The sequence below is a fragment of the Ranitomeya imitator genome, chromosome 5 (assembly GCF_032444005.1).
Source record: "Ranitomeya imitator isolate aRanImi1 chromosome 5, aRanImi1.pri, whole genome shotgun sequence".
In the NCBI taxonomy this organism is placed as follows: Eukaryota; Metazoa; Chordata; class Amphibia; order Anura; family Dendrobatidae; genus Ranitomeya; species Ranitomeya imitator.
Window position 1 is genome coordinate 97,913,499 of NC_091286.1, and position 27,053 is coordinate 97,940,551.

General features: G+C 44.1%; 1 protein-coding gene across 1 annotated transcript; it reads right to left on the reverse strand.

Annotated features, from left to right (window-relative positions):
- Nucleotides 1-1,932: 1,932 nt before the first annotated feature.
- On the reverse strand, nucleotides 1,933-27,053 carry LOC138681441 (heme-binding protein 1-like). Its single transcript, XM_069768948.1, has 4 exons — nucleotides 26,878-27,053; nucleotides 13,830-13,959; nucleotides 4,031-4,199; nucleotides 1,933-3,049 (listed from the first exon to the last, which is right to left on the reverse strand). Exons 1-4 carry the CDS (start codon nucleotides 27,019-27,021, stop codon nucleotides 2,866-2,868), a joined length of 627 nt encoding a protein of 208 aa, XP_069625049.1. The 5' UTR covers nucleotides 27,022-27,053; the 3' UTR covers nucleotides 1,933-2,865.

The following is a 27,053-nucleotide window of genomic DNA, read 5'->3' on the forward strand; positions in this document are numbered from 1 at the left end:
AGCTGCGGCCGCACGCTGGAGCCGACCTCCTGCTGGAAGTGGCCGTCGCCCACACCTCCCGGCAGACAGCGCCCGGACCAAGAGCCCCCAGCATGGAGGAACGGACCTTGGACCCAGGAGCAGCGCTACACTGGGGAGGCTGAGGGACCCCCCATCGCAGGTATCAGCCGCAGATATCTTGCGGCGGGGAAGGGAAAGGCTGGGCCCCCCGATCCCCACCATCTGCCAGCACCGTCGGAGGACACGCTTGCCGTTCCTATCTGCAGTGGGACAGGAAAAACACTGGTGGGTGGAGTGGGGAGGGTCCTTTTAACCGCTTGTTGTTCCTGTTCCACTGAGGGTAAGAAGGACGTCCTCCAATGGTGCTGTCAGGTGGTGGACTGGAAAAACGCATCCTACAAGCACATTTGCAGGATCCGTTTTTTACCCATAATGATGGATTGCGACGGAGGACAAAAGATGGAAGTGTGAAAGTAGCCTATGTCTGGAGTGACAAGAATAAGAACTCCTAATAATAGCAAAGCCAAGATACCCAGGGAAGTGGGTATGGTTCCGTTCCTCGTGGTGGGGACAGGGGAGAGTCTTGACAATATGCAGATTCTTCTCACATACAGGGTGTCTTACCTCAAAGAAGTACAACAGCTAAGCCCGGAAATAGCCAGAATTGAGAGACAGCATCGCTGCCAAAGATGGAAGTCATCTTTAAATCTTGGTACCCAATGAAGTTGGGGTCCACCCAGTAATAGACAGGCCACAGCAGAAGCTAGAGACAAGTGGTGCAACGGGTCTCTTGGCGATTTCAGAAAGATGCCACCTGAGAACTTTCTGAAAACGTCCTGAGCATACTAGGTTGAGGGGTAGTGAATCCCCTGTTAAACCAATGCTGAGGGTCCTAGACAAGAGACCTAATAGTGTATGTGATGATACCAAGAGAGAGATACAGAGGGAAGTGAATCACACTGCTGTATTAATCGCCGGGGCAGGGGAGCGCTAACCAAGTTGCAACTCAGGATTGTGAGATGACAAAGTCTGATGCCGCATTTGTCACAAAAAGGAAGTTGGTGACAGTGACGGACTGTAGCTCTCTATGGAAGCAGGTGACGATGAGGGATCATGTTCCAGGAGACAACAGGGAAGTTTTTTCTCGGGGCCCTGGATTGCAGTCATGTATTCATCCCCACTGGTTTGAACAGAGGGGGAAGGTATATGATGTACCAACTAGTTGTATCGTGAGAGACAGGTATGTATCGCACAGACAGAGGTCTGCTGCGATCTGAATCCAGGACTGGTTGCTGGGTCTTGTTGTCCCACAAACCTGTATAGTTGAAAAGGGCTGGATTTAAGGGTTAACCAAAAAGTGATTGGTGGGTCTGGTTAACCATATACCTCCCAGGGGGTGTGTTCCTGTGGTGTCAGAAAGGTCCTATATGCTTCCTCGTTAGACCACATGGGGAAAAAGGGAAAAGAAAAGGCCATGTGTGAGGCTGGAGCTTCCTGAAAGTCCAGGAAGCTACTGAGGGTCTGGATTAGTGACAGGACCAATATAAAGCCAGTCTGTGAAGCCTGAAAACCTGTGAGGCAGGTAACCCAGAGCATGGGGAATGGTGTGCACTGATGGGTGTCAGTTAAGATATATTCCTACAAAGTGAGCAGATGTATCTACTAAAGAGAATGGACTGTATGTCGGTTATGTGAAGTTTACATGGCTTACCGTGGTGCATGGTTGTGTAATAAACCAGAAATGTACTTATTTGAACATACAGTAACAGTTTCTTCATTTAAATATCGCTGTCAAGTGAGTGTACCCCTACCCGCTTAGTGATCGCTGTCACTGCGCTTTTTTTTTTTTTTTTAATAGAAGAGCCTATACAATTCGTTTAAATTTCATTACATAAAAAATTATTGAAAATATAGAAATACAGACAGCAAATAAACATTTTCTTGAATACAGTAAATCTTTATTGCTTCACTATAGCTTCCACGTAAACTCTTCATAACCTGCATCATGATAAAAAAAAAAAAAAAACACTATCTTTGCCTAAAAACATAATGCATGCAGAAAAAGAGGAATATGGTGGCTCAGTCTGCACTTCCCAAGGTTCAAAGGTTTAGTCACACACAAGGTTAAAGCATGAATGCGGTTTGTGTCAACGCGTTTCAAGGTTTCCAAACCTCTTCATCAGGACCAAACCACAATAATCAATGTGGTTTGGTCCTGATGAGGTTTGGAAACCTTGAAACACGTTGACACAATAAACCACATTCATGCTTTAACCTTGTGTGTGACTACACCTTTGAGCCTTGGGCAGCACAGACTCAACCACCATAATCCTCTTTTTCTGCATGGCATATTATTGGTGGCTCGGCAGCAGCTTTACATGCTTTTATAGGAATTGTGACTGTCACAACCCTATCAGAAGAGCGTCCCTACAATATTTTATTTCATTTGTTAATCAGATATGACCCTTTTTGCACTTTCTATCTCTCCAGATTTAAAAACATAATGAAACTCTCACCATTACTCATTAAAAATACTGATCGATTAGCCATTTTTAGCAAATGACTCCCCGGATGACCCAGTTGATTGGTATGGGCCATTACTGGCTTTAAAGGGTTATATAGCAATTTAACAAAAAAGTGCTCAGCATGTTGAAGAAATAAAAAGTAGAGTTAGAAAACAAAAAGTCAGAGTTGGGGTGAGTTTGGAGTTGTTAAAAAAATGTAGTGCTATGCTCAAAGCAAAAATAAATGTTCTATAATTTTATTATTGCAAAATTAGTATATTAAAAGCATGTTGTATTTAATGTCATAGGTATTGGAAAAAGTTTAGGAATTTTAATTCTAGTTGTATTATGTAAAGGTACTTCATTCAGTGTTGGTTGCCCTGAACCACACTTCATTGTGACGCTTAAAAAATGTCAAAGGGTCATTATAGCCCGCTGCTGTCCCAAAAGTCCCATCAAAAGCTAGACCCAGGGCAAGAAGTTCCTCCGAGAGGGCTTTCGAATGCTTTTCATAGTCGGAATTCAGTGCGTAGCCTCCAAATGACCTGCAAAGAGCAAAGACATGATGAACAAAAAACAAACAAACACAGATGCTAAAACTATTCTAGATAACACAAAAATACAAGGGTTTTCATGCGACAGTTCATTAAAGGGTCTGTCATGTAACTTTCCTATGTGGCAAACAGTCTCAGACTGGGTTTCCAAAAGGCCACTTTTCAGCTACTTATTTATCTAAAAATGAACCGGGTAAATAAACGAGATGCTGCCTTTGTCTTTACATAGTGATTCAAGTATATTGTGCCAAGTACTGCTCACATAAGAGTGTGGTGGCCCATCCTTACTCAGGGGCCCACCAGAGAATTTTCCTGTTCTCTTGTGGGCCAGTCCAAGCCTAGTGGCAAATCAACAGTGTTGAAGCAGTAAGGGAGAGGTGGATATCTTACTGTTGAAATAAGGAAATTTGTCATAAAAAAAATGTGGGGTTTCAACATTACTGGGATCCCTACCAATTGCAAAAAAGAATAGATTGATGCATTTGGTGAAGTGCTGATGTCCCCTTGTAGTTTTAACAAACACAGCTCCACGCTCAGCTATGGGCTATTACTGGTACTGCAGTTCAATATAAAGGAAAAATTTCTCAAAAAAAAATAAAAAATGAGATTTTGGGAGACTACAATGATTGAGTCCATGCGTTCAGACTTCTACTGATTCCTATATTATGGAGCTACAGCCATTCACAGGCACTTGAGAGGTTCCCTCACAGGAAAAGGCTAATCAAATGCAAAATTCTTGGATATAATTTTTTACTGGATGCGAGCTTATTTTGTAGAATCAATGGAAAAAAAAAAAAAAAAAACACATTTAGAAGACTTCTTCTCTAAAAGGTAAAATTATCAAAACTAAAAACTGTAAAAGGTTTCTAGGTTATCGCTAGAAAAATGGCTTCTGGTTTAATACTCGTAGTCCACATTTCATCATTTCAGAAGTGAACTAGACATCAGACAAGTTTTGTGGGTTGTCATTACCTGACATAGTAAGATGTTGGAGAATAGCTTTCCAGATACAAAGAAGGGTCATTGGGTGCAGGGGGATTCACAATGGCCGACGGCACAAAGAAAGACATTGTGGCATTAATGGATGCGTCATCTAATGGCACAGTAGCACGAACAGGGACAGTCATTTTAATAGTTACACCTAAGAAAAACAGAGGTAAAATAAGTCTTCAATAAGAAATACTTTGCAGCCATTGATTATAGAAAACAAATTTTTTCAAATACATTTCATAATATAATCAGATTATAAAGATTAGGAAAGTTCAAATAGGAAAAAAAGCATCTCAGAGGTGATCTCATTTACATGAATACATATATACTGTATGTGGTCAATACAAGTAACTGTCACATTATTTCTTCTGAAGAAGAAATAGGAAAGGGTTTTCACAGCTGGAGGAGTCCGATTGTGAAATTGCCATACCACCCAACCTTAGGCCTGTCCCACACGTCCAAATAATTCCGGTACCGGAAAAATCGGTACCGGAATTATCCGTGTCCGTGTGCTTACGTAGCACATCAGTGTGGCACACGTGCGGCAGCAGTGTGCCGACTGAGGACCACACGGACCGTGCAGGAGACAGCGCTACAGTTAAGCGCTGTCCCCTGCGTGCGGTGCTAAAGCCGGAATTCATCCCTTCTTCCCAGCAGCTGGAAAGAAGGAATGAATAATCTTTTTTTTTTTCTTTCCCCTTAACCCCTTTCTGACATTAGACGTACTATCCCGTCGAGGTGGGGTGGGCCCCTATGACCACTGACGGGATAGTACGTCATATGCGATCGGCAGCGCTCGCGGGGGGAGCGCCGCTGATCGCGGCCGGGTGTCAGCTGCCTATCGCAGCTGACATCCGGCACTATGTGCCAGGAGCGGTCACGGACCGCCCCCGGCACACCGCGATCAAAGATGATCGCGATGTGCCGGCAGTACAGGGAAGCATCGCGCAGGGAGGGGGCTCCCTGTGGGCTTCCCTGAGCCCCCCGCAGCAACGCGAAGTGATCGCGTTGCTGCGAGGGTCTTACCTCCCTCCCTGCTCCAGGCCTGGATCCAAGATGGCCGCGGATCCGGGTCCTGCAGGGAGGGAGGTGGCTTCACAGAGCCTGCTCAGAGCAGGCACTGTGAAGCCTGCAGTGCTCTAAGGCAGATCGGTGATCTGACAGAGTGCTGTGCAAACTGTCAGATCATCGATCTGTGATGTCCCCTGTTATGACCTGGTGGTTAAGAGGCCACACTGAAATGACCTGGTGGCTAAAACGCAACATGGAACGAGCTCTGAGAAGGTGGTGTCTCTACTGACTGCAGTCCCTAATCCTAACAACACAACTAGAAATAGCCGTGGGATGTTCCTGACACTCCCTAGACACCTCGTCACAGCCTCAGATATAACTACCCCTAAAGAAGGAAATAGAAAGCTATCTTGCCTCAGAGAAACCCCCAAAAGGAAAAACAGCCCCCCACAAATATTGACTGTGAAAGGAGAGGGAAATAACGAACACAGAAATGAAATTAGATTTCAGCAAAGGGAGGCCAAAACTAAACTAGATAGACAGAGCAAAGGATAATGTGCGGTCAGTATTAAAAACTACAAAATCCACGCAGAGTTTACAAAAATGAACTCCACACCGACTCACGGTGTGGAGGGGCAAATCTGCTTTCCCAGAGCTTCCAGCTAGCCTGAATAAGACATAGTGACAAGCTGGACAAAAAGAGACAAAACGCAAAGCAATAGAGTCCAAGCAAATGGACAAAAAAGTTATAGTCCTGAGAATAAAGTGATGCAAAAATAATTATTTTTTCTGTAAAATAGTTTTTATCGTATAAAAGCGCCAAAACATAAAGTGATATAAATGAGGTGTCGCTGTAATCGTACTGACCCGAAGAATAAAACTGCTTTATCAATTTTACCAAACGCGGAACGGTATAAACGCCTCCCCCAAAAGAAATTCATGAATAGCTGGTTTTTGGTCATTCTTCCTCACAAAAATCGGAATAAAAAGCGATCAAAAAATGTCACATGCCCGAAAATGTTACCAATAAAAACGTCAACTCGTCCCGCAAAAAACAAGACCTCACATGACTGTGGACCAAAATATGGAAAAATTATAGCTCTCAAAATGTGGTAATGCAAAAAAAAAATATTTATTGCAATAAAAAGTGTCTCAGTGTGTGACGGCTGCCAATCATAAATATCCGCTAAAAAACTCGCTATAAAAGTAAATCAAACCCCCCTTCATCACCCCCTTAGTTAGGGAAAAATTAAAAAATGTATTATTTCCATTTTCCCATTAGGGCTAGAGTTAGGGCTAGGGTTAGGGCTAGGGCTAGGGTTTAAATTACATTTACAGTTGGGAATAGGGTTGGGATTAGGGTTAGGGGTGTGTCAGGGTTAGAGGTGTGGTGTGGTTAGGGTTACCGTTGGAATTAGGGTTAGGGGTCTGTTTGGATTAGGGTTTCAGTTATAATTGGGAGGTTTCCACTGTTTAGGCACATCAGGGGCTCTCCAAACACGACATGGCGTCCGATCTCAATTCCAGCCAATTCTGCGTTGAAAAAGTAAAACAGTGCTTCTTCCATTCCGAGCTCTCCCGTGTGCCCAAACAGGGGTTTACGCCAACATATGGGGTATCAGCGTACTCAGGACAAATTGGACAACAAATTTTGGGGTCCAATTTCTCCTGTTACCCTCGGGAAAATACAAAACTGGGGGCTAAAAAATAATTTGTGGGAAAAAATTTGTTTTATTTTTACGGCTCTGCATTATAAACTTCTGTGAAGCCCTTGGTGGGTCAAAGCTCTCAAAATACATCTAGATAAGTTCCTTAGGGGGTCTACTTTCCAAAATGGTGTCACTTGTGGGGGGTTTCAATGTTTAGGCACATCAGGGGCTCTCCAAACGCAACATGGTGTCCCATCTCGATTCCAGTCAATTTTGCATTGAAAAGTCAAATGGCGCTCCTTCGCTTCCGAGCTCTGTCATGCGCCCAAACAGTGGTTTACCCCCACATATGGGGTATCGGTGTACTCAGGACAAATTGTACAACAACTTTTGGGGTCCATTTTCTCCTGTTACCCTTGGTAAAATAAAACAAATTGGAGCTGAAGTAAATTTTATGTGAAAAAAAGTTAAATGTTCATTTTTATTTAAACATTCCAAAAATTCCTGTGAAGCACCAGAAGGGTTAATAAACTTCTTGAATATGGTTTTGAGCACCATGAGGGGTGCAGTTTTTAGAATGGTGTCACACTTGGGTATTTTCTATCATATAGACCCCTCAAAATGACTTCAAATGAGATGTGGTCCCTAAAAAAAAAAAAAAAAAAGGTGTTGTAAAAATGAGAAATTGCTGGTCAACTTTTAACCCTTATAACTCCCTAACAAAAAAAAATTTTGGTTCCAAAATTGTGCTGATGTAAAGTAGACATGTGGGATATGTTACTTATTAAGTATTTTGTGTGACATATCTCTGTGATTTAATTGCATAAAAATTCAAAGTTGGAAAATTGCGAAATTTTCATAATTTTGCCAAATTTCTGTTTTTTTACAAATAAACGCAGGTACTATCAAAGAAAATTTTACCACTATCATGAAGTACAATATGTCACGAGAAAACATTGTCAGAATCACCGGGATCCGTTGAAGCGTTCCAGAGTTATAACCTCATAAAGGGACAGTGGTCAGAATTGTAAAAATTGGCTCGGTCATTAACGTGCAAACCACCCTTGGGGGTAAAGGGGTTAAAAAGAAAGGTTTGTGCGTCCCCTCCCGCTTCCAATCCCCTGTACGCCCCCCCCCCCCCCCCCCGCTTGCCAGGAAATACTCACCGACACCCGGCTCCAGCGATGTCTCCTCTCAGCGGCTGCAGCCTGTGCTGTGTGAGCGGTCACGTGGTCACGCTCATTACAGTGAGGAATAGGCGCATATTCCTCACTGTATTGAGCGTGACCACGTGACCGCTCACACAGGGCCTGCTGCAGCCGCTGAGAGGAGACATCGCTGGAGCTGGGTGTCGGTGAGTGGGGCCGCTCATTTACAGTAATGAATATGCGGCTCCACCCCTATGGGAGGTGGAGCCGCATATTCATGACTAAATGAGCGGCCCCACGTGACCGCTCATACAGTAGAAGGTACGGCCAGGACAGGAAGCAGCGCCAGCGAGGGAGCCGGGTGAGTATTTTAATAACAGCGGACGGGCGCACAGGGGGTGGGAGGAGGGGTTGGGACATGGATCTTTATGTTAAACACGAGAAACAAAAAAAAAAAAAAAAAAAAAAAAGATTATTCATATCTTCTCTACAGCAAACGCTGCTGCAGAGAAGATATGAATGGCGGCTTCAGCACCACATGGGGGGGGGGGGAACATGTGGGACTGCCCTAACTTGAACAGCGTCCTATACAGGCCTTTATAGTGCAAATGTATACTAAGCAGTCACCCCCTACAAGAACTGGTAGGTGGTGAGTGGCTGTCTATTTTGTATTTTACACCTGTGTTGCAAACATCTTGCTATATGGGTTGGCTGCATCCTGTTGTGTATTTGTTCAAAGACCTGGGCAGGTAAGAGGTGCTGCATTTTTTCTGCTGTTTTTTTTATTTTTGGAGGATTTTAGTCCTCTTTTGTGGCTTTGCTATTAGTTTAGCGTTTTGGAAACTAAAATAAGTGGGCACAGTAAAATCTTTCCAAATCCTCCCGAAAAATACAAAACTCCATAAAAACATGGAGTTTCTGCTCAGTTTCCTCTCCAACAACTCAACAAAAAACTTTGTGTGAACATTGCCATTAGCTATGTACACACAGTTTTACTTGAAGTTTTGTAGAAGAAACTATCAAAATCATACTCTAAAACTCATCAAAACCTCTTAGTTTCCACTCAGTGGCTATGTGCACAAATAGTTTTGAGAAGTTTTGAGCAGAAAGCGAGAGGAAACTTCAAATCCTAGTTTCCTCTTAAAAAAAACAAAAACAAACAAATAAAATACAAACAAACAAAAAAATTAGAGTCATGGAAGGTGGAAATACAGGGTTAATATGCAGTAATAGTGCTAATGATACTGGTAAAAATAAAAAGAAATTCACTTTTTGTTTCCGTTTTAGCACAATGGACAGTCATATTCGTTCCTCTATCATGAAAAATTGGCACTTGTTGGAGCGCGATAAAGACATAGCTGATATCGCCACAAAAGGTCCCTTAATTGCTAATAAACGCAGTATACGTCTGAGATAAATTAGTCAGCAACATAATTGTTCCTAACAATAATAAGAATTGGCTAAATTCCAGTATCCAAGGGAAATTTTAAATGTGGACATTGTTCATTTTGTAGTCAGCATAACACGGAGCGGTTACTGCATATGGGAGGCATAGATCATTGTGTAAAAGATTTTATAACCTGCAAAACTGATCACGTTATCTATGTTATTTTTTGTCCCTGCAAGTTGTTTTATATAGGGAAAACTATTTGTTCCATATATTAGATTTTGTGAACATTGCAGGTCGATAATTACCGGGAAAGGTGTCACTAGGCTGATTTCACATATCAAAGATGTACATGGAGGTAACGCCGCTGTACTTACATTTGCAGGGATTGAACGAGTGAATGCTCCGGCCAGGGGAGGTAATTGGGACAATCTCCTTCTGAGGCAGGAAGCCAAATGGATTATGTGAACCAACGCTGTGGGATCATTAGGATTTAATGATAGAATAGAGATGTCCATTTTTCTGTGAAGGCTCTTTATTTTAAAGAGTGAGTTATTGTGTTGCATATATTTATATAAGAAAATCTTTTTTGCATAATGCTTAAAATACCGACTGCAGGATCTCTCACAATTGTTTATATCGCTGCTGTTTTTTGTAAAAAACTTCTTTCCCTAAACATAATTTATGTGGATTAATAGTATATAACTTATCTTGGTTTTATTCAGGCTGCACTCGGATGTCACCCGAGTGCATGTTTTTAGTTTGTATTTCTTGACATGAGTGAGGCTGTAGGCGTGTGGGTGGGTCCATGTTGGGGGTGGGCTTATTGGCCACCATATCCCATCCACCACTATGCCCTCACTCATGTAGACCTGTTGAAGCGCAAGGACCACGCGAAACGGCCGTAAAAAAAAAAAGTCTCCCCTGCTCGTACAAGCTCCTTTTCTTCTCCCCCGGGCATGAATTTTTAATTGTGAAGACTCAATAAAATGTGCTACTTTGAAGATTGGCGAGTGCATCCTGCTTTTTTCTTTTGCTACCTGAAACAAAAAAAACAAAAAAAAAAACAAAAAAAAAAACAAAAAAAAAAAAAAAACAGCAAAAAGACTCGCACATAGCCATTTTTGAATTTTATAGGAGAATTTGGGGAGTTTCCACTCCAAAAACTCAGTATGCACATAGCCTTCAGTAGTTTCCATCTGAAATTCATGGTTTGCACATAGTCTAACTGTACACACTTTTAGGCCGGCGTCACACTAGCGAGTTTTACGGACGTATGAATGAAAGTCTATGGGGACGAGAAAAATACGGATTACACACGGACCAGCAGTGTGACTTGCGAGAAATACGGTGTTAGAGAGAAAAGCCGGTAATTCAGTGCGGTGTACAGTAAAATCACACTGACAGCTTACAATAGAATAGGTAGAATAAATGTGTACACATAGAATAGGAATATATTTTCATTCATGTGTCATTGAGACACATGTATATATATTAATATTTCATACAGCGTGAGATAGCAAAAGCCGGCAATTCAATTACCGGCTTTTGCTTTCTCCTTCCTAAACCCGACATGATATGAGACATGGTTTACATACAGTAAACCATCTCATATCCCCATTTTTTTGCATATTCCACACTACTAATGTTAGTGTGTATGTGCAAAGTTTGTGCGCTCTAGCTATTAAATTTAAGGGTTAAATGGCGGAAAAAAATTGGCGTGGGCTCCCGCGCAATTTTCACCCGCCAGAGTAGTAAAGCCAGTGACTGAGGGCAGATATTAATAGCCTGGAGAGGGTCCATGGTTATTCGCGGTGATGCGCCCTCTGCTGGATGTCCTCATATGAACTCGAGCCTGGGAACTTTTCTGATTTTTTCCCACGCTCGAAGGACATCCAGCAGAGGGCGCCTCACCGCGAATGAAGGTAAATATAGGTCATTGACCTACTTTACCTTCATTTCCCGGGGCTTTACAGCCACGAGCACAGCTGCATTAGCAGAGCTCCTGGCTGTAAAATATTTTAACCCCTTCAGATGGATTTACATCGTGGGACGTTACAGATCTTTGGAAGGTATGTATATTGTTGGTTTATTATTTTTTCTTTGTTACAGAGCGAGGGTCTTCAGGTGGATTGAGAGTACAATAAAATATTACAACAACCTTTGTGTTTATTTCATTAAAATACTTTTTTAATTATGTGTTTGTGTTTTTTTTAACCCTTTACTACTATTAGATTAATAATAAATAGGTGTCATAATTGACGCCTCTCCATTATTAATCTAGCTTAATGTCACCTTACATTACAAAAAAAAAGAAAAAAAACAAAAAACATTTTAGCTACAAAAAAAATTTTTTAGTCCCAATTTTTTTATTTTCACAAGGTAACAAGAGAAAATGGACCACAAATTTAGTTGTGCAATTTTTCCTGAGTACATAGACACCCCATATGTGGTGAAAAACTACTGTTTGGGTGCAAGAAAGGTCTCAGAAAGGAAGGAGTGACATTTTGGAATGCGGATTTTGCTGAAACAGTCTGCAGGTATCATGTCGCATTTGGGGAGCCCCTGATGTGCCTAAACAGTGGAAATCCCCCACATGTGATCCCATTTTAGAAACTAGACCCTCAAGGAAAGTATTAAGATGTGTGGTGAGTACCTTGATCCCTCAGGTGCGTTACAGAAGTTTATAACGTAGAGCCGTGAAAATTTATAAAAAAAAAAAACATTTTTACCACAAAAATGTTATTTTAGCCCCACATTTTTTATTTTCGCAAGTGTAACAGGAGAAGATGGTAAGCAGTATCTCCTTAGTAAGCAGATACCTCATATGTGGACGAAAACTACTTTTGAGGCACAGTGCAAATCTCAAAGGAAAAAGCTCCATATTGGAGTACAGATTTTGCTGGACTGGTTTGAGGGTGCCATGTCAATTTGGCAGAGCCCCTGAGGTGTCAAAACATCCGCCATAAAAGAGACCATTTTACAAATCATATTGACACCACAGGTGAGTCACAGAGTTGTATACCTTTGGGCAATGAAGAAGAAAATAATTACATATTTACCACCAAAGTTTAGTTTTAGCCCCAGATTTTACATTTTCACAAAGGGAAATGGGTAAAAATTGCACCAAAATTTGTCCCACAATTTATGATGGAAGTAGAATTACCCTATATATGGCTTAACAGTACTGCTTAGCCATATGGTGAGACTCAGGAGGGGCAGATTTTCCTAGAATTGTTTTCAGATTCCATATACAGAGCCCCTAAGTGCTAGAAGAGCAGAATCCCCCCTCAAGTGACCCCATTTTGGAAATAATACCCCTTTGGGAATTTGTCCACAGGTGTAGTGACGATTTTGACTCCATGGGTGTTTTCCAGAAACAAGCAACAGTGGTTGTTGCTGAGTGAAACTTAAACTGCCGTAGTGAATAGTAGATTGTAGTCACTAGTACATTGTGCCCAGTTCATGCATCCCATAAATTAGGCGGGCTCTCATCGCTACAGAAATTCCAAACATGGATGCCAACTGCGGTTCAGGCACACTGTGGAGATCAAGAGCGAGGGCGCATTTGGATTTGGGAGCGCAGAATTTGCTGAATTTGTTTTTGGGTGCGAGGAGCCATTTCGCTTTAACAGAGTCTTTGTGCTTCCAGCAACGTGGAAGAGATGACAGACCCGAGTGGGAAATTGCTTTTTTTGTGGATTGAGTTGAAGCTTTTGGCGGAAATATTTTATATAACGTTTGAGATCTACGCTGACCGCTTACTTTGAGGTTCCCATCTAAATCTCTTGAGTGACGTGATTCAGATGAAACTCCCGAGGGATACATTCACTATGAGGCAGCAGAGTTACTCTGGACTCTGTCTGGCCTCTGTTCAGCGTTTTTTTTTTGTTTTTTGTTTTTTAAGCAGTGCAGAAAAGAAAACTGTGGTGGCGCACTCTTATGCACACCTAAAAAGACAGACACTGCCGGATCACAGGCAGCCAAACTGCGTCCACAATGCCTCCATCTGCCTTGCTAGTGATTTAGCCAGTTTGCTAGCTCTAGTGACCCAAATGTCGTCATGGGTCACCATGGCAACAATCAACCCTTTACAATTACGTCGTGGTGGCTCAAATTGAAGAGCAGAGGGAGTTCCTGCCCTCTGCATGTCTGCTAAATAATATAGATTGCAGCATTTAGTGGGATAAAGTGTCATGTATCAGAATCAGCATAATATATATATATATATATATACACACACACACATATACATATACACACACACACTGCATCAATTGGGAAGTACTTCCCAACCATGTATAAGTTGCATGTATAAGCTGCACAAGTAAATGCAAGTGCATAGGCTTCCTCTTCAGGGTGTTTTTAAACAAAACACCACTGCAATTTTGTATCCAGTTTAACTAAAGCCAGGGATGGAATCAGCAAGAAGTATAACTCCTTTATAATTCTATATTTCTCATCTCTTTTATATATTCCCCATCCATAGTGAATACACTTATGGTTTTGGCACACAAACGGAGTTAAACACTGCCACAAAAACCCCATCGTTTTCCATCAATACACTATATATACACACACACTACCTTCCATATTCTGTCCGTTAATATAATTCAAGAGGCGTTTGAAGCTTTTCATTATTCCAAGACCAAACATATCTGTTTTTAGCTGTGTTGTTACCCAGTGAGTGGATTCATAGCTTCTGAGCTCGAAAGTCTGAAAAAGAATAAACATTTTATATTAATATAAGGATTATTTTTCTCCCATTTTATTTTAGAGTTAAATAATCAATAGATACTTCTGATGCTGAATTTTATGGTGAGGACGTAGGAGAGGTTTTCTTCTGATGATTCTTCCATGAAAGCCATATTTGTGCAGGTGACTCTGAATAGTAGAACAATGTACCACAACTGCAGTGTTTGCTAAATCTTTCTGAAGATCTTTTTTAGTCAAGAGGTGGTTCTGATTTGCATCTCTAGCCATCCTGCAAGCAGATCTTAAGGTACCGTTACACTTAACGATTTACCAATGATCACGACCAGCGATGCGACCTGGCCGTGATCGTTGGTAAGTCGTTGTGTGGTCGCTGGAAAGCTGTCACACAGACAGCTCTCCAGCGACAAACGATGCCGAAGTCCCCGGGTAACCATCGGGTTACTAAGCGCAGGGCCGCACTTAGTAACCCAATGTTTACCCTAATTACCATTGTAAAAGTTAAAAAAAAAAAAAAACACTACATACTTACATTCCTGTCGCGTCCCCCAGCGTCAGCTTTCCTGCACTGTGTAAGCGCTGGCCGGAAAGCAGAGCGGTGACGTCACCGCTGTGCTCTGCTTTACGGCCGGCCGGCGCTGACACTGGGGGACGCAGGGAAGCTGAGGGACGTGACAGGAATGCAAGTATGTAGTGTTTTTTTTTTAACTTTTACAATGGTAACCAGGGTAAACATCGGGTTACTAAGCACGGCCCTGCGCTTCGTAACCCGATGTTTACCCTGGTTACCAGTGAAGACATCGCTGAATCGGCGTCACACATGCCGATTCAGCGATGTCAGTGGGTGATCCAGCGACGAAATAAAGTTCTGATCATTCCCCAGCGACCAACGATCTCCCAGCAGGGGCCTGATCGTTGGTCGCTGTCATGCATAACGATTTTGTTAACGATATTGTTGCTATGTCACAAAAAGCAACAATATCGTTAACGATATCGTTAAGTGTGACGGTACCTTTACTGAAAATTAGTTTGGTCTTCCAGATCTTATCTTGACCTCCATTGTTCTTGTTACCACCATTTCTTAATTACATTTTAAACTGAGGAAAAGGCAACTTGAAAACTCTTTGCTGTTTTCTTATAGTCTTCTGCTTTGTGGGCCTCCATCATTTTCGTTTTCAGATCTCCAGGCAGCTGCTTAAAAGAACCCATGGCTTTTTGGTTTTTTTGGCACAATCTTGTTAGAAGAGGCTATTAAATGTGCATCACTTGGCTTTTCCAAATGGTGATAGTGAACAAGCCATAACCATAAAAAGGCTAATTAAAGGGAACCTGTCACCTGAATTTGGCGTGACCGGTTTTCGGTCATATGGGCGGAGTTTTCGGGTTTTTGATTCACCCTTTCCTTACCCGTTGGCTGCATGCTGGCCGCAATATTGGATTGAAGTTCATTCTATGTCCTCCGTAGTACACGCCTGCGCAAGGCAATCTTGCCTCCTCTGGAGGAGGAGTGAGACAGTTGGTCCAGGGAGGCCAAGGAGAGCAAACGTCTAGGAGAGACACAGAGCAGACAGCAGAGCTGGGAGCCAGGATTGAGCTGCAGCTCCAGGAAGGACAGAGACCCCGAGGGTTTGAATGTGGTGGAGCTACAGAGGAAAGGAGCAGAGGAGAGATAAAGGGCTCTGAGGGGAGCTGCGCGACTGGGCACCCTTAGAACCAGAGCGCGGCAATCGGGCACCTGGAGCCCGAGGCTTTAGTGGGACTCTAGGACACTTAGCAGAACTGGAGGGCTAAGAACTTTAAGTGATCAGCCTGCACCACACCTGAGGAGCCTGGGGCATGATAGTCCCTGTAAAACAGCTCAAGCTGCCCCTCATGCAGGTACCTGTTCCAGGACAGGGGAAAAGAGGACTTTACCAGTAAGCTTCAGACAGCAGGGACCTCATACAACAGCACAAGGAGGAAAGGCTCATGGACCTCAACTGGGAAGGAGATTCTCCCATTGCCTCTGAGCCGGCCAGACCTCAGGACACCTGTACCTGGTACCCTGGACTGTGGACTACTACCACCAGTAAACCAGGTAAAGACTTTACAACTTGCGTCCTCCACTTATTCATCGGCATACAACATCCTTGCGACACACCTTGGGAGCCCTGGGGACCCCGCTTCACCTGTGGGAAGCGTCACCATCCAGCCGCCATACCATCACCCCAGTGGACCCCTTTAAGCAGCGTCTGTCCCTACTGACCGAGAGCCACAGGTCGCATCACGAACAATAGACTTTCTACCATATTCCCTTTAAAGACCTTTCCCCTTTAATTGGGCGCCCAAAGCACAGGGATTCCAGACCGTGGACACATACCCTTATACACAGCAGATTCCCTGTGCATTTGACTCGCTCGTTACCCTGAAGCGTACAAAAAGAACATTGGTTCTACTATGGAAAAATTAAAAAAAAAAAAAAAAAATTTTGAATAGCAGGAAAAAAAATTATAATTTCTAAATATGAATGTTGTTTGGGATGCAGTGTATCATAATCACAAAAGGGTTAAACAATGAATCCCTTTCATTAATTTTCATCAAGTTAAAAAAATATATAAAATTGAAAATGAATACATTTTCTAATCCACACATACAAGCAAAAAAAATTAACGAACAAGATTAAAATTCCAGTCATTTAATTAAGCAAATGAAGATTTAGTCTCAATTAAAGGGGGTGTAAGCAAGATTTATCCCTATAAAATACACCCAGCAACATTTTGTGACTTGAAAAAGATCTTTCTACAGTTACATCCATTAGATACAGTGGGCGAAAAAGTATTTAGTCAGCCACCAATTGTGCAAGTTCTCCTTCTTAAAATGATCAGAGAGGGTTGTAATTGAAACTGTAGATAGACTACAACTATGAGAGTCAAAATCAGAAAACAAATCCAGACAATCACCTTGTCTGATTTAGCAATATTTATTTTGCAAACTATGGTGGAAAATAAGTATTTGGTCACCTAAAAACCATGTAAGATTTCTGGCTCTCACAGACCTGTAACTTCTTTAAGAGGCTCCTCTGTCCTCCACTCATTACCTGTAGCAATAGCACATGCTTGAGCTTGTTATCAGTATAAAAGACACCTGTCCACAACCTCAATCACACTACAGACTTCACTATAGTGAAGACCAAAGAGCTGTCGAAGGACACCAGAAACAAAATTGTACCCCTGCACCAGGCTGGGAAGACAATCTACAAAAGGCAAGCAGCTTGTGCTGAAATCAATAAGAAAATGGAAGGCATACAAGACCACTGATAATCTCCCTCGATCTGTGGCTCCATGCAAGATCTCACCCCATGGGGTCAAAATGATCACAAGAACGGTGAGCAAAATTCCCAGAACCACAAGGGAGGACCTAGTGAATGACCTGCATAGACCTGGGACCACCCTAACAAAGGCTACCATCAGTAACACACTACGTTGCCAAGGACAAAGATCCTGCAGTGCCAGACATGTTCCCCTGCTTAAAAGGGACACTGTCACCTGAATTTGGAGGGAACAATCTTCAGCCATGGAGGCGGGGTTTTTGGATTCACCCTTTCCTTACCCGCTGGCTACAATATTGGATTGAAGTTCATTCTCTGTCCTCCGTAGTACATGCCTGCACAAGGTAATCTTGCCTTGCGCAGGCGTGTACTATGGAGGACAGAGAATGAACTTCAATCCAAGATTGCAGCCAGCATGCAGCCAGCGGGTAAGGAAAGGGTGAATCAAAAACCCCAAAATCCCCGGCCCATCTGAAGTTAGAGAGCATTTGTACTATCCAGAACCAGGGGCTAACCAGGACCAAGCCTGTAATGAGGATGTAACCCGAGTGTGTGTGATAAGAGACCTGCTACCCCTAAAATGGCCCCAAGGTCTAGTTGTGCCACAGCTATTAAGTGTTGGCGGTGCCAAATGCCCGGACATGTGGCCGCAAACTGCCCCCTGACAGCTGAGCCCATCGACTGTGGGTATACTCGCCATGTGTGTGTATACCCAACCAGTCTGTACCGCCACTACAGGCAGCAAACCCCAACTGTGCCAGGTACTTGTCAACTGGTACCACACAGAAGCTCTTGGACTCGGGGAGCTTAGTGACTCTGGTCCATAGGTCCCTTGTTGCCAGGGACAACCCAAATGAATGGAAAGTTGGGGTGGTGTGTATACATGGGAAACTCCAAGGAGTACCCAACCATGTAGGTTACTTTTTCCACAGAGTGTGGAGAAATGAAACATGTGGTGGAAATGAAGACCCTTCCATATGGGACTGTGTTCGGATGAGACTTGCCCCTATTCTGGTCCCTGTGCGAGACCAGGGTTAGCCCTCCTGTTATAATCCGGTGACCTTGGAGCTGCATGAGAACTTTCACTGGAGAAGGTGGGCACTATATTGACCGCAATCCTGAACTTAACACCGCAACTAGAAGTAGCCATGGAGTGTACCTAATACACCTAGACACCTCGTCACAGCCGGAGGACTAAATACCCCTAAAGATGGAAATAGGAATACTATCTTGCCTCAGAGAAAATCCCCAATGGATAGACAGCCCCCACAAATATTGGCGGTGAGTCAGAGAGGAAAAAACATACACAGGCAGAAAAACAAGATTTAGCACAGGAGGCCACTCTAGCTAGATAGGACAGAGTTCTGTGCGGTCAGTATTAAAACCCTTCAAAAACATCCACAGCAGAATATACAAAAACTTCCTACATCTAACTAAAGATGTAGGAGCGTAAATCTGCAACTCCAGTGAATCCTACAGTCAGCAGGAATAAAACTGAAACAAGCACACAGCAGTGTGCCACAGATACAAAAACCAAACACTTATCTTTGCTGAATTTGGCAGCAAGCAGGAGAAGCCAGAAAGTGATCCAACACTTCACAAGGAACATTGACAACTGGCAAGGGCTAAAGGATCCTGCACACCTAAATATCCAAGTCAGAATTGTAATCATCAGATACACCTGGCCAGGACTGCGACAACTGCATTCCCACCTACAACCACTGGAGGGAACCCAAGAGCAGAATTCACAACACCCTCCCAAGGTAATAGTTATTCCAGGTGAGGAAACCAAAGATCCTGAGTCAGGGATACCTACCATAGGGGTCACCAACCTACTGACAGAGTGTAACCCTGATAGGTTTCCCCTTGAGGTATTTTCAGGAGAGATCGAGGTGACCCTACCGATCCCTGAGCTGAAACTGTTCCCTGGTAAGTACAGGACAGCTCAATTCCAGAATCCTACTCTGGCCCCGGCACGAGAAAAGGTGATAGAGATAAATTGAGTGGCTCAGCAACCTGGTGCCGAGGCACTTTTTTCCAGCATGGCTAACCAAAAGGGTGGATAAAATCCGTGATGAGGTGGTGGAACAACTGGTAGTGCCCCCATCCTACCATCGGGCGGTGATCAAAATGGCTCACACCCACATGCTGAGAGGGTACTTGGGGTCGGCCAAAAAGATGGATGAGCGCATACTGCAGCTTTTCTTTTGGCATGGGACCTAAGCGGAGGTCCAGAGGTACTGTGACATGTGTCCAGAGTGCCAACTAACCTCACTACCGAAGTCCATTGGTAACACTGCCCATCATAGAGGTACCATTTGGGCAGATAGCAATGGATCTGGTAGGGGCTATAGTGAAATCCACCCATGGCCATCAACATTTTGATCATAGTGGACTATGCCACGCGGTACCCAGAAGAAACACCTCTTCGCCACACCTCGGCAAAACTAATAGCCCGCAAGCTGTTTGCCATGTTTTGTCACCTTGGGCTGCCAAAGGAGATCCTCATGGATCAGAGGACTCCTTTTATGTCCAAGGTGACCAAGGAGCTATCTAAGCTGCTCCGGATCAAACAGCTACGCACGTCAGTGTACCACCCACAAACCGACAGCTTAGTAGATAGATTTAATAAGACCCTTAAATCCATGCTTAAAAAGGTGGTGTCCAATGACGAGAGGGATTGGGACATGTTATTGCCCTATTTGATGGTCACTATCTGCGAGGTACCACAGGTGTCCACAGGTTTCTCACCGTTTGAGCTATTGTATGGCAGACAACCAAGGGCACTGCTCGATGTAGCTAAGGAGACGTGGGAACAGGCGCCAACTCCGCACTGTAGTGTGAACGAGCACGTGGCAAGCATGCAGGACCAGATTGCGCCAGTCAGGCCCATAGTAAAGGAGCATCTGATGGATACCCAGGCCACGCAGAGCCGCACATATAATAAAAGATCCATGGATAGGTCCTTTAAAGAAAGGGACTGGGTATTTGTTGGTACTAGTGCCCACCTCGGAGAGTAAACTCATGGCCAAGTGGCAAGGACCTTATGAGGTACAGGGAAGGTGGGAAAAGTAAATTATAGAGTGTACCAGCCCAGAAAAAGGAATCCCGAACAACTGTAAACTTGCTAAAAGCCTGGAAGCACTGGGAATGTTTGGTCACAGAGAGGACTCCGGTCGTACCAGCAGGGAACCCTCTGGCACCGACCAAGGATGCGGCTGAGGGACAGGTTAAAATAAATGATGCCCTCACCAAACAGCATTGACAGGAGGCTTGGGTTCTGGTGAAACACAATACGGATGTATTCTCAGAGCCGCCAGGGCAGACCTCCGTGATTCAGCATGACATGGTCACCGAGCCCCGGGTAAGGGTACTGTATCGGGTGCCAGAAGCCCGGAGGCAAGCCATCGCAGCCTAAGTGAAGCAAATGTTTCAGTTGGGAGTAATCAAGGAGTCCCAGAGTCCAGTCACTGAAATTGGCATTGTGTTGACATCCGGTCCTCATCAGCCCCAACTTCAAGAAAACCTTCATCGTACAAACGGATGCCTCAGAGGTAGGCCTAGGAGCGGTGCTGTCTCAAGAGGTGAACGGGGATGAACATCCAGTCACCTACTTGAGCAGGAAACTGATCCCGGCAGATATAAATTATAGCGTACTGGAGGAGTGCTTGGCGATTAAGTGGGCTTTGAAGTCCCTACGCTACTATTTGCTTGGGCGTCAGTTTCGTTTAGTAACTGACCATTCACCCCTTGTCTGGATGAGAAACAAAGGAAAGGAATGCTCAGGTCACCAGATGGTCCCTTTCCCTACATAACTTCAGTTTTTCAGCGGGACATCGGGGGAAGTCGCATTGAAATGCAGATGCCCTGTCACGGGCCTCCTGTATGGTAACAAGTGTTCAACCCCACAAGTTTGAATAGAGGGAGGAATATGTGAGACAGTGACAGGTGTTATATGTGAAGGTTGCTATGTGTCCCTCAGGATGCACATAGAAACGTATTGAGGCAGCGGGAGTGCATTGCAGTCACAGGCATAGCTGTGATTGCAGGGCAAAATAAAAGAAAGTTTTGGTCTTGGGCAAGCTATTTGTCCAAGGCAGATTTAAGAGAACCCACCATGGGCTTTTATTTTTGGAGCAGACTACAGGACAGTAGTGGGGCAGTCTGCATCATCCCGGCCAGGTCTAACAAGTGGCCTATGGCCACAGATTCCTTGTAAAAACCCTGCAGCAAAGGGTTGGGTAGGTCAATCTTGGTTTGCAAACTGCAGAGCAGGAGGCTCTGCAAAGCTTCAGCCTAAGTGAGTAACACAGAGTCAAGCAGAGCCAAAAGGCCTGGCACCCCTCAGCGTACACTGCAATACAGTCGTCCACAGCAACCGATCTCAGACACGGACTGTCTTGTTCCCAGCTGCGATCCGGAGCATACCATTTGCGAGTATGCTGAACATTGAAAGAAACTTTGTTTTGAACTTTCCTATGGTCACTGCCTGTCATACTGCACCAACACTACTGCACTACAAGGCCCCATTTGTTCTTAAAAAATGTTAGAGGTTTAGCCAGGAGGCCCTCTTTGCTAATCCAAATAGCTTGGGATAAAACTATTGCAGTGAGGAAGCTGGAGGCCACATTTGCTCATCAAAATCGTAAGGGTATGTGCACACGTTGTGGAATCCGCACAAAGAATTGACATGCTGCAGAATAAACACTGTGTTTCGCACATTTTTTCTGCAGCATGTGTACTGTGGATTTTGTTTTACATAGGTTTACATGGTACTGTAAAGTCATGGAAAACTTCTGCGAACTCGTACAGACTGGGGACAGTTTCTGGAAGGACTGGGACACAGGCAGGTACGAATGGGATGTGTGGACGGGTAGGACCCAGTTCAGACTGGACAAACAAAGAGCCGCTGATGCGGAGAGGGACCCGAGCCGCAGAGGCGGAGAGGGAGCAGTGCTGAGCCACGGAGAGGGAGCAGAGCAGAGCCACAGAGGCAGAGAGGGAGCAGAGCAAAGCCACAGAGGCAGAGAGGGAGCAGAGCAAAGCCACTGAGGGAGCAGAGCCACAGAGGCGGAGAGGGAACAGAGCAGAGCTGTAGATGTGGAAAGGGAGCCGACAGGACCAGATGCACACAAGCACTTAAAGTGAAGTAACAAGTGTACACCAAGGGCACTAACGTTGCGCAGCGACAACCAGATAGAGACAGGTGCAGGTGCCAAAAAGGCAAGGAGTAGGAACATGGATAGACACAGCAGGGTAGGGAAGATTCCAGACTAAGATGCAAACAGGTGAAACACAGGTAATATATCAAGATACAGGATTCAGGCCTGGGTATACAGCACCCAGGGTGGCAGAGATGAAAGCCGGGACAGGACCTGGCAAGCAGTTGAACACAGACTGAGTGAGAGTATTGCTCAGGCATTTTCCCATTGGTGGAGATGCCTTAAGTACCTGGTGCCTCTTGGCAATAGACTGGGGAAACATTAGGAACGCGCCCGCTGTCCCTTTAAGAATCAGTAAGTGCAGGCACTGCTGCCCTAAGCATAAAGCCAGGAAGTATACACACGGCAAGCAGAGGATGTGTGGTTTACAGCATGTAGCAGGCAGAGGGCAGAATTCAGAGCATGGCCCGGAGTGGTGAGTAAGTCGGTGTATCAGCCTGATGGGAGATGGGAAGCCATGCAGTGATGTCAGCAGGGATGTTTCAAAAATAAATAGTGATTGTTTATTTAGTGATAGTTGACTGACAGGTGTGGGCCTGGGCCTAAGGTTGTGTAACAGCAGGTTACAAAAGGGGAAGAGTTCATACAACATGAGTGGGAAATAGAGTGGTGGAAGGGGGAATAGGCGTGGTGTTTGACATGTACGTGGGTCAGGTATTAATGAAAGCTTAAATGAACAAACATCGTCTCATCCCATCCAAAGACCACTGACAACATCTGTTACTGGACAGGCTACTCCACTCTCTTTCCTTGGCAAACGCACAGCGGTACGCCTTGTATATGAGGGTCAGAAAGACCAGCCTGTGCACCAGCAGAACAGAGTCCAAGTCTTGGGGAACAATAACAAATGATGCCATCAGGGGGGCTTATATCCTATTGCATTTTGGTCTTCAAAAATGGAAGAGTGGCCTGTCACGCTTTGAAGGTTTTGTCATGCCCGACAGCCAGCGTTCTCTTAGAACGTGTGTTCAGCGCTGCTGGTGGTGTCCTCACGGATAAGTGCATTGGGCTGTCCCCTGAAAGAGTAGACCGCCTTTCATCAAAATGAACAAGTCATGGATTTCCAATTAAATTTGCACCCCAGCCTGGGCAGACTAGGCAATGGTGTAGTTTTTAGTGTCATTCATTGATCTTGCGTTATTGCAGTCTGTGACACCTTTGTCGTGGCTTCTATGCCTGCTGTTGCTACTGATGCTGATGTTACAAGCAATTTTTTGAAATGTGGAGACTCCAAATTGACTCCATCTGCGGAATGTAAACTGCTGCGTTTCCACGCAGTTTTTTCCAAAGCATGTGCACAGCGTTTTGTTTCCCATAGGTTTACATCGTACTGTAAACTCAAGGGAAACTGCTGCGAATCCGCAACTGCGGAAACACTGCGGATCCGCAGCAAAATCCGCATCGTGTGCACATACCCCAAGGCTGCCGTCACACTAGCAGTATTTGGTCAGTATTTTACATCAGTATTTGTAAGCCAAAGCCAGGAGTGGGTGATAAATGCGGAAGTGGTGCACATTGTTTCTATTATACTTTTCCTCTGTTTGTTCCACTCCTGGTTTTGGCTTATAAATACTGATGTAAAATACTGACCAAATACTGATAGTGTGACGGCAGCCTAATACTAAGGGTACCGTTACACTATACGATTTACCAACGATCACGACCAGCGATACGACCTGGCTGTGATCGTAGGCAAGTCGTTGTGTGGTCGCTGGAGAGCTGTCACACAGACAGCTCTCCAGCGACCAATGATGCCGAGGTCCCCGGGTAACCAGGGTAAACATCGGGTTACTAAGCGCAGGACCGCGCTTAGTAACCCGATGTTTACCAGCGTAAAAAAAACCAAACAAACAGTACATACTTACATTCCGGTGTCTGTCCCTTGCCGTCTGCTTCCCGCACTCACTGACTGCCGGCCGTAAAGTGAAAGCACAGTACAGCGGTGACGTCACCGGAATGTAAGTATGTACTGTTTTTTTTTTTTTACATTTACGCTGGTAACCAGGGTAAACATCGGGTTACTAAGCGCGGCCCTGTGCTTAGTAACCCGATGTTTACCCTGGTTACAAGCGAACGCATCGCTGGATCGGTGTCACACACACACCGATCCAGCGATGACAGCGGGAGATCCAGCGACAAAAGAAAGTTCCAAACGATCTGCTACAACGTACGATTCTTAGCAGGGTCCCTGATCGCTGCTGCGTGTCAGACACAGCGATATCATATGGATATCGCTGGAACGTCACGAATTGTACCGTCGTAGCGATCAAAATGGCACTGTGTGACGGTACCCTAAGGGCAGGGAGCTTAGATTAGTGGTCCTACTCAAGCCGTACAGCTACATTGAGGTAGAAATTGACACAACAGTAGTCATGTACCCTAGAGACTAAAGGCCCCGTCACACAGCGACGCTTAAGCGATCCTGACAACGATACGACCTGTCAGGGATCGTTGCTGCATCGCTATGTGGTCGCTGGTGAGATGTCAAACAGTGAGATCTCCCCAATGACGCAGCAGCGATGCGGCGAACTGTAGCGACCTGTAGAACGATGCTATTTCATGACGATTCAATGGGACGTCCTGTCAACGAGGTCGTTGGTAAGGTGTCAAACACAGCGATGTGTGCTACCCAGCGGGACCTCAACGATCAAAAAACGGTCCAGGCCATTCCGACACGACCAGCGATCTCACAGCAGGGGCCTGATCGCTGCTACGTGTCACACATAGCGATATCGCTACTGAGGTCGCTGTTGCGTCACAAAACTTGTGACTCAGCAGCGATCTCGCTAGCGATCTCGCTATGTGTGACGGGGGCTTAACAATGCAGCTAGGCAGATTCCAGATCTGGAGTTGGTGAGGAATTTTCCCCCAACGCTCCTGCAATTAGCATCTTTCTTGTAGTGTTTTGCCTTTCTTTGGATCAACATTTTAGGTTGTAGGTCGAGTTCAAACGGCTTGAGCCTTCTTTCAACATTAACCCCTTAATGACCGCCAATACGTCTTTTAACTGACCTGAGATATAAGAGAATAGCCTCCCCATACAGATGACAATCCAGCATCTGTTGGTTGTACACTATAGCTGACAACTTGCTGCATCAGCCACGATCAGTATTTGCACCATCTAAATCTGTTTAACCCCTTAGATGCTGCTGTCAATAGTGACTACATCATTATAAAAGGTTAACAGAGTGTGGGGGCTTCTTCTTTGTCACAATTGGTGCCCTCAGATCATGATTTTGTTGTCCTGATGTTTGCCATGGCAATTCATGACCAAATAGCGGCCTAAGAGTCTGATGGCTGTTGTAATCTGTTTAGAAGTTAGCAACATTTAGGTGGTAAAAATACACATTTTCATTTCTGTCATACCACTTTGCATTAATTCCTGTAAAGCACCTGAATGGTTAATAAACTACCTGACAGCAGTTTTCAATATGTTTAGGGGTGCTGTTTTTAAAATGGTATCATGTGTGTGGGTTTCCCAATATATGGGACCCCTAAAATCACTTCAAACATGGATACGTCCCTAAAAAAATAAATTTTGTAAATTTCTGTGAAAAAATGAAAAATTGCTGCTACATTTTTAAACCTCCTAAAATGCTAACAAAATAAAATAACATTTTACAAATGGTGCTGATGTAAAGCAGACATGTGGGAAATGTTATTTATTAATGGTTTGCTTTTGTATGACTATCTGGATTAAAGGGATAATCATTCAAATTTAGAAAATTGCTAATTTTTTAACATTTTTCTCAAATTTTTGATATTTTTTATAAATAAACACAAAAAATGTTGAACAAAATTTACCATTATCATAAAGTATAATGTGTCACGAAAAAACAATCTCAAAATCACTGGGATTTGTTGAAGCGTTGCAGAGTTATTACCACATAAAGTGACACTGGTCAGATTTCAAAAATTTGGCTCGGTCACTAAGGGGTTAAACTATGAAAACTATAAGGCAAACCTATTGTCTTGGCTTCTAGCCATAAAAGGTGTAGATAGTCATAAGCTAATAAACAAGTAACAAGAAAAGTAAGTAAATCTGTGGCGGAAGCTTTGATATGATAATTAATGGTGGCTATAGTCTATAGATGGGAGATATCTCCAGACACCAGTTAGTGAGGCCCTATTATCAGACTTCTCAGGCAATGCATGAGTAGGGATATTCTAGCTTTCTAAACATTAAGCAGTCTTTATAAGCATTTAGAAATCTTTCTGCGAGCGCTTCCGGTAGTCAAAGTACTTTCCAAATTTCTTGAGGGATTGACCCAGTATGCTGGCCTCATACCATCTGTGTCCCAGTGCCCTTTAACACATGAGGCATTGGTCATAGAGCAATACATCCAGCACTCCTCTCTCACAGTCACACATGGTAATACCCATATAACTTACATTGTATTTTTTCAACACCTGGTATTTGGGGCACTCGTAGTTTCCACAAAAAGGAGGGAAGCCTTCAACACCGTTTTCTCCAGCCAGTGTCGCAGTCCCATACACCAAGCACAAGAGCAGCAGAGACACAGCCGCCATAGCCATTCAGTGTGTTCAGAGATTACTGAGACAGAAGG

Coding starts and splice junctions, on each gene's coding strand:
- LOC138681441 (XM_069768948.1), bottom strand. CDS start 27,021: ATGGCTATGGCGGCTGTGTCTCTGCTGCTCTTGTGCTTGGTGTATGGG. Junction 13,960..26,877: donor AGGTGTTGAAAAAATACAAT/GTAAGTTATATG, acceptor ATTCTTTTTCAG/ACTTTCGAGCTCAGAAGCTA. Junction 3,050..4,030: donor CCAACATCTTACTATGTCAG/GTAATGACAACC, acceptor TGCTCTTTGCAG/GTCATTTGGAGGCTACGCAC.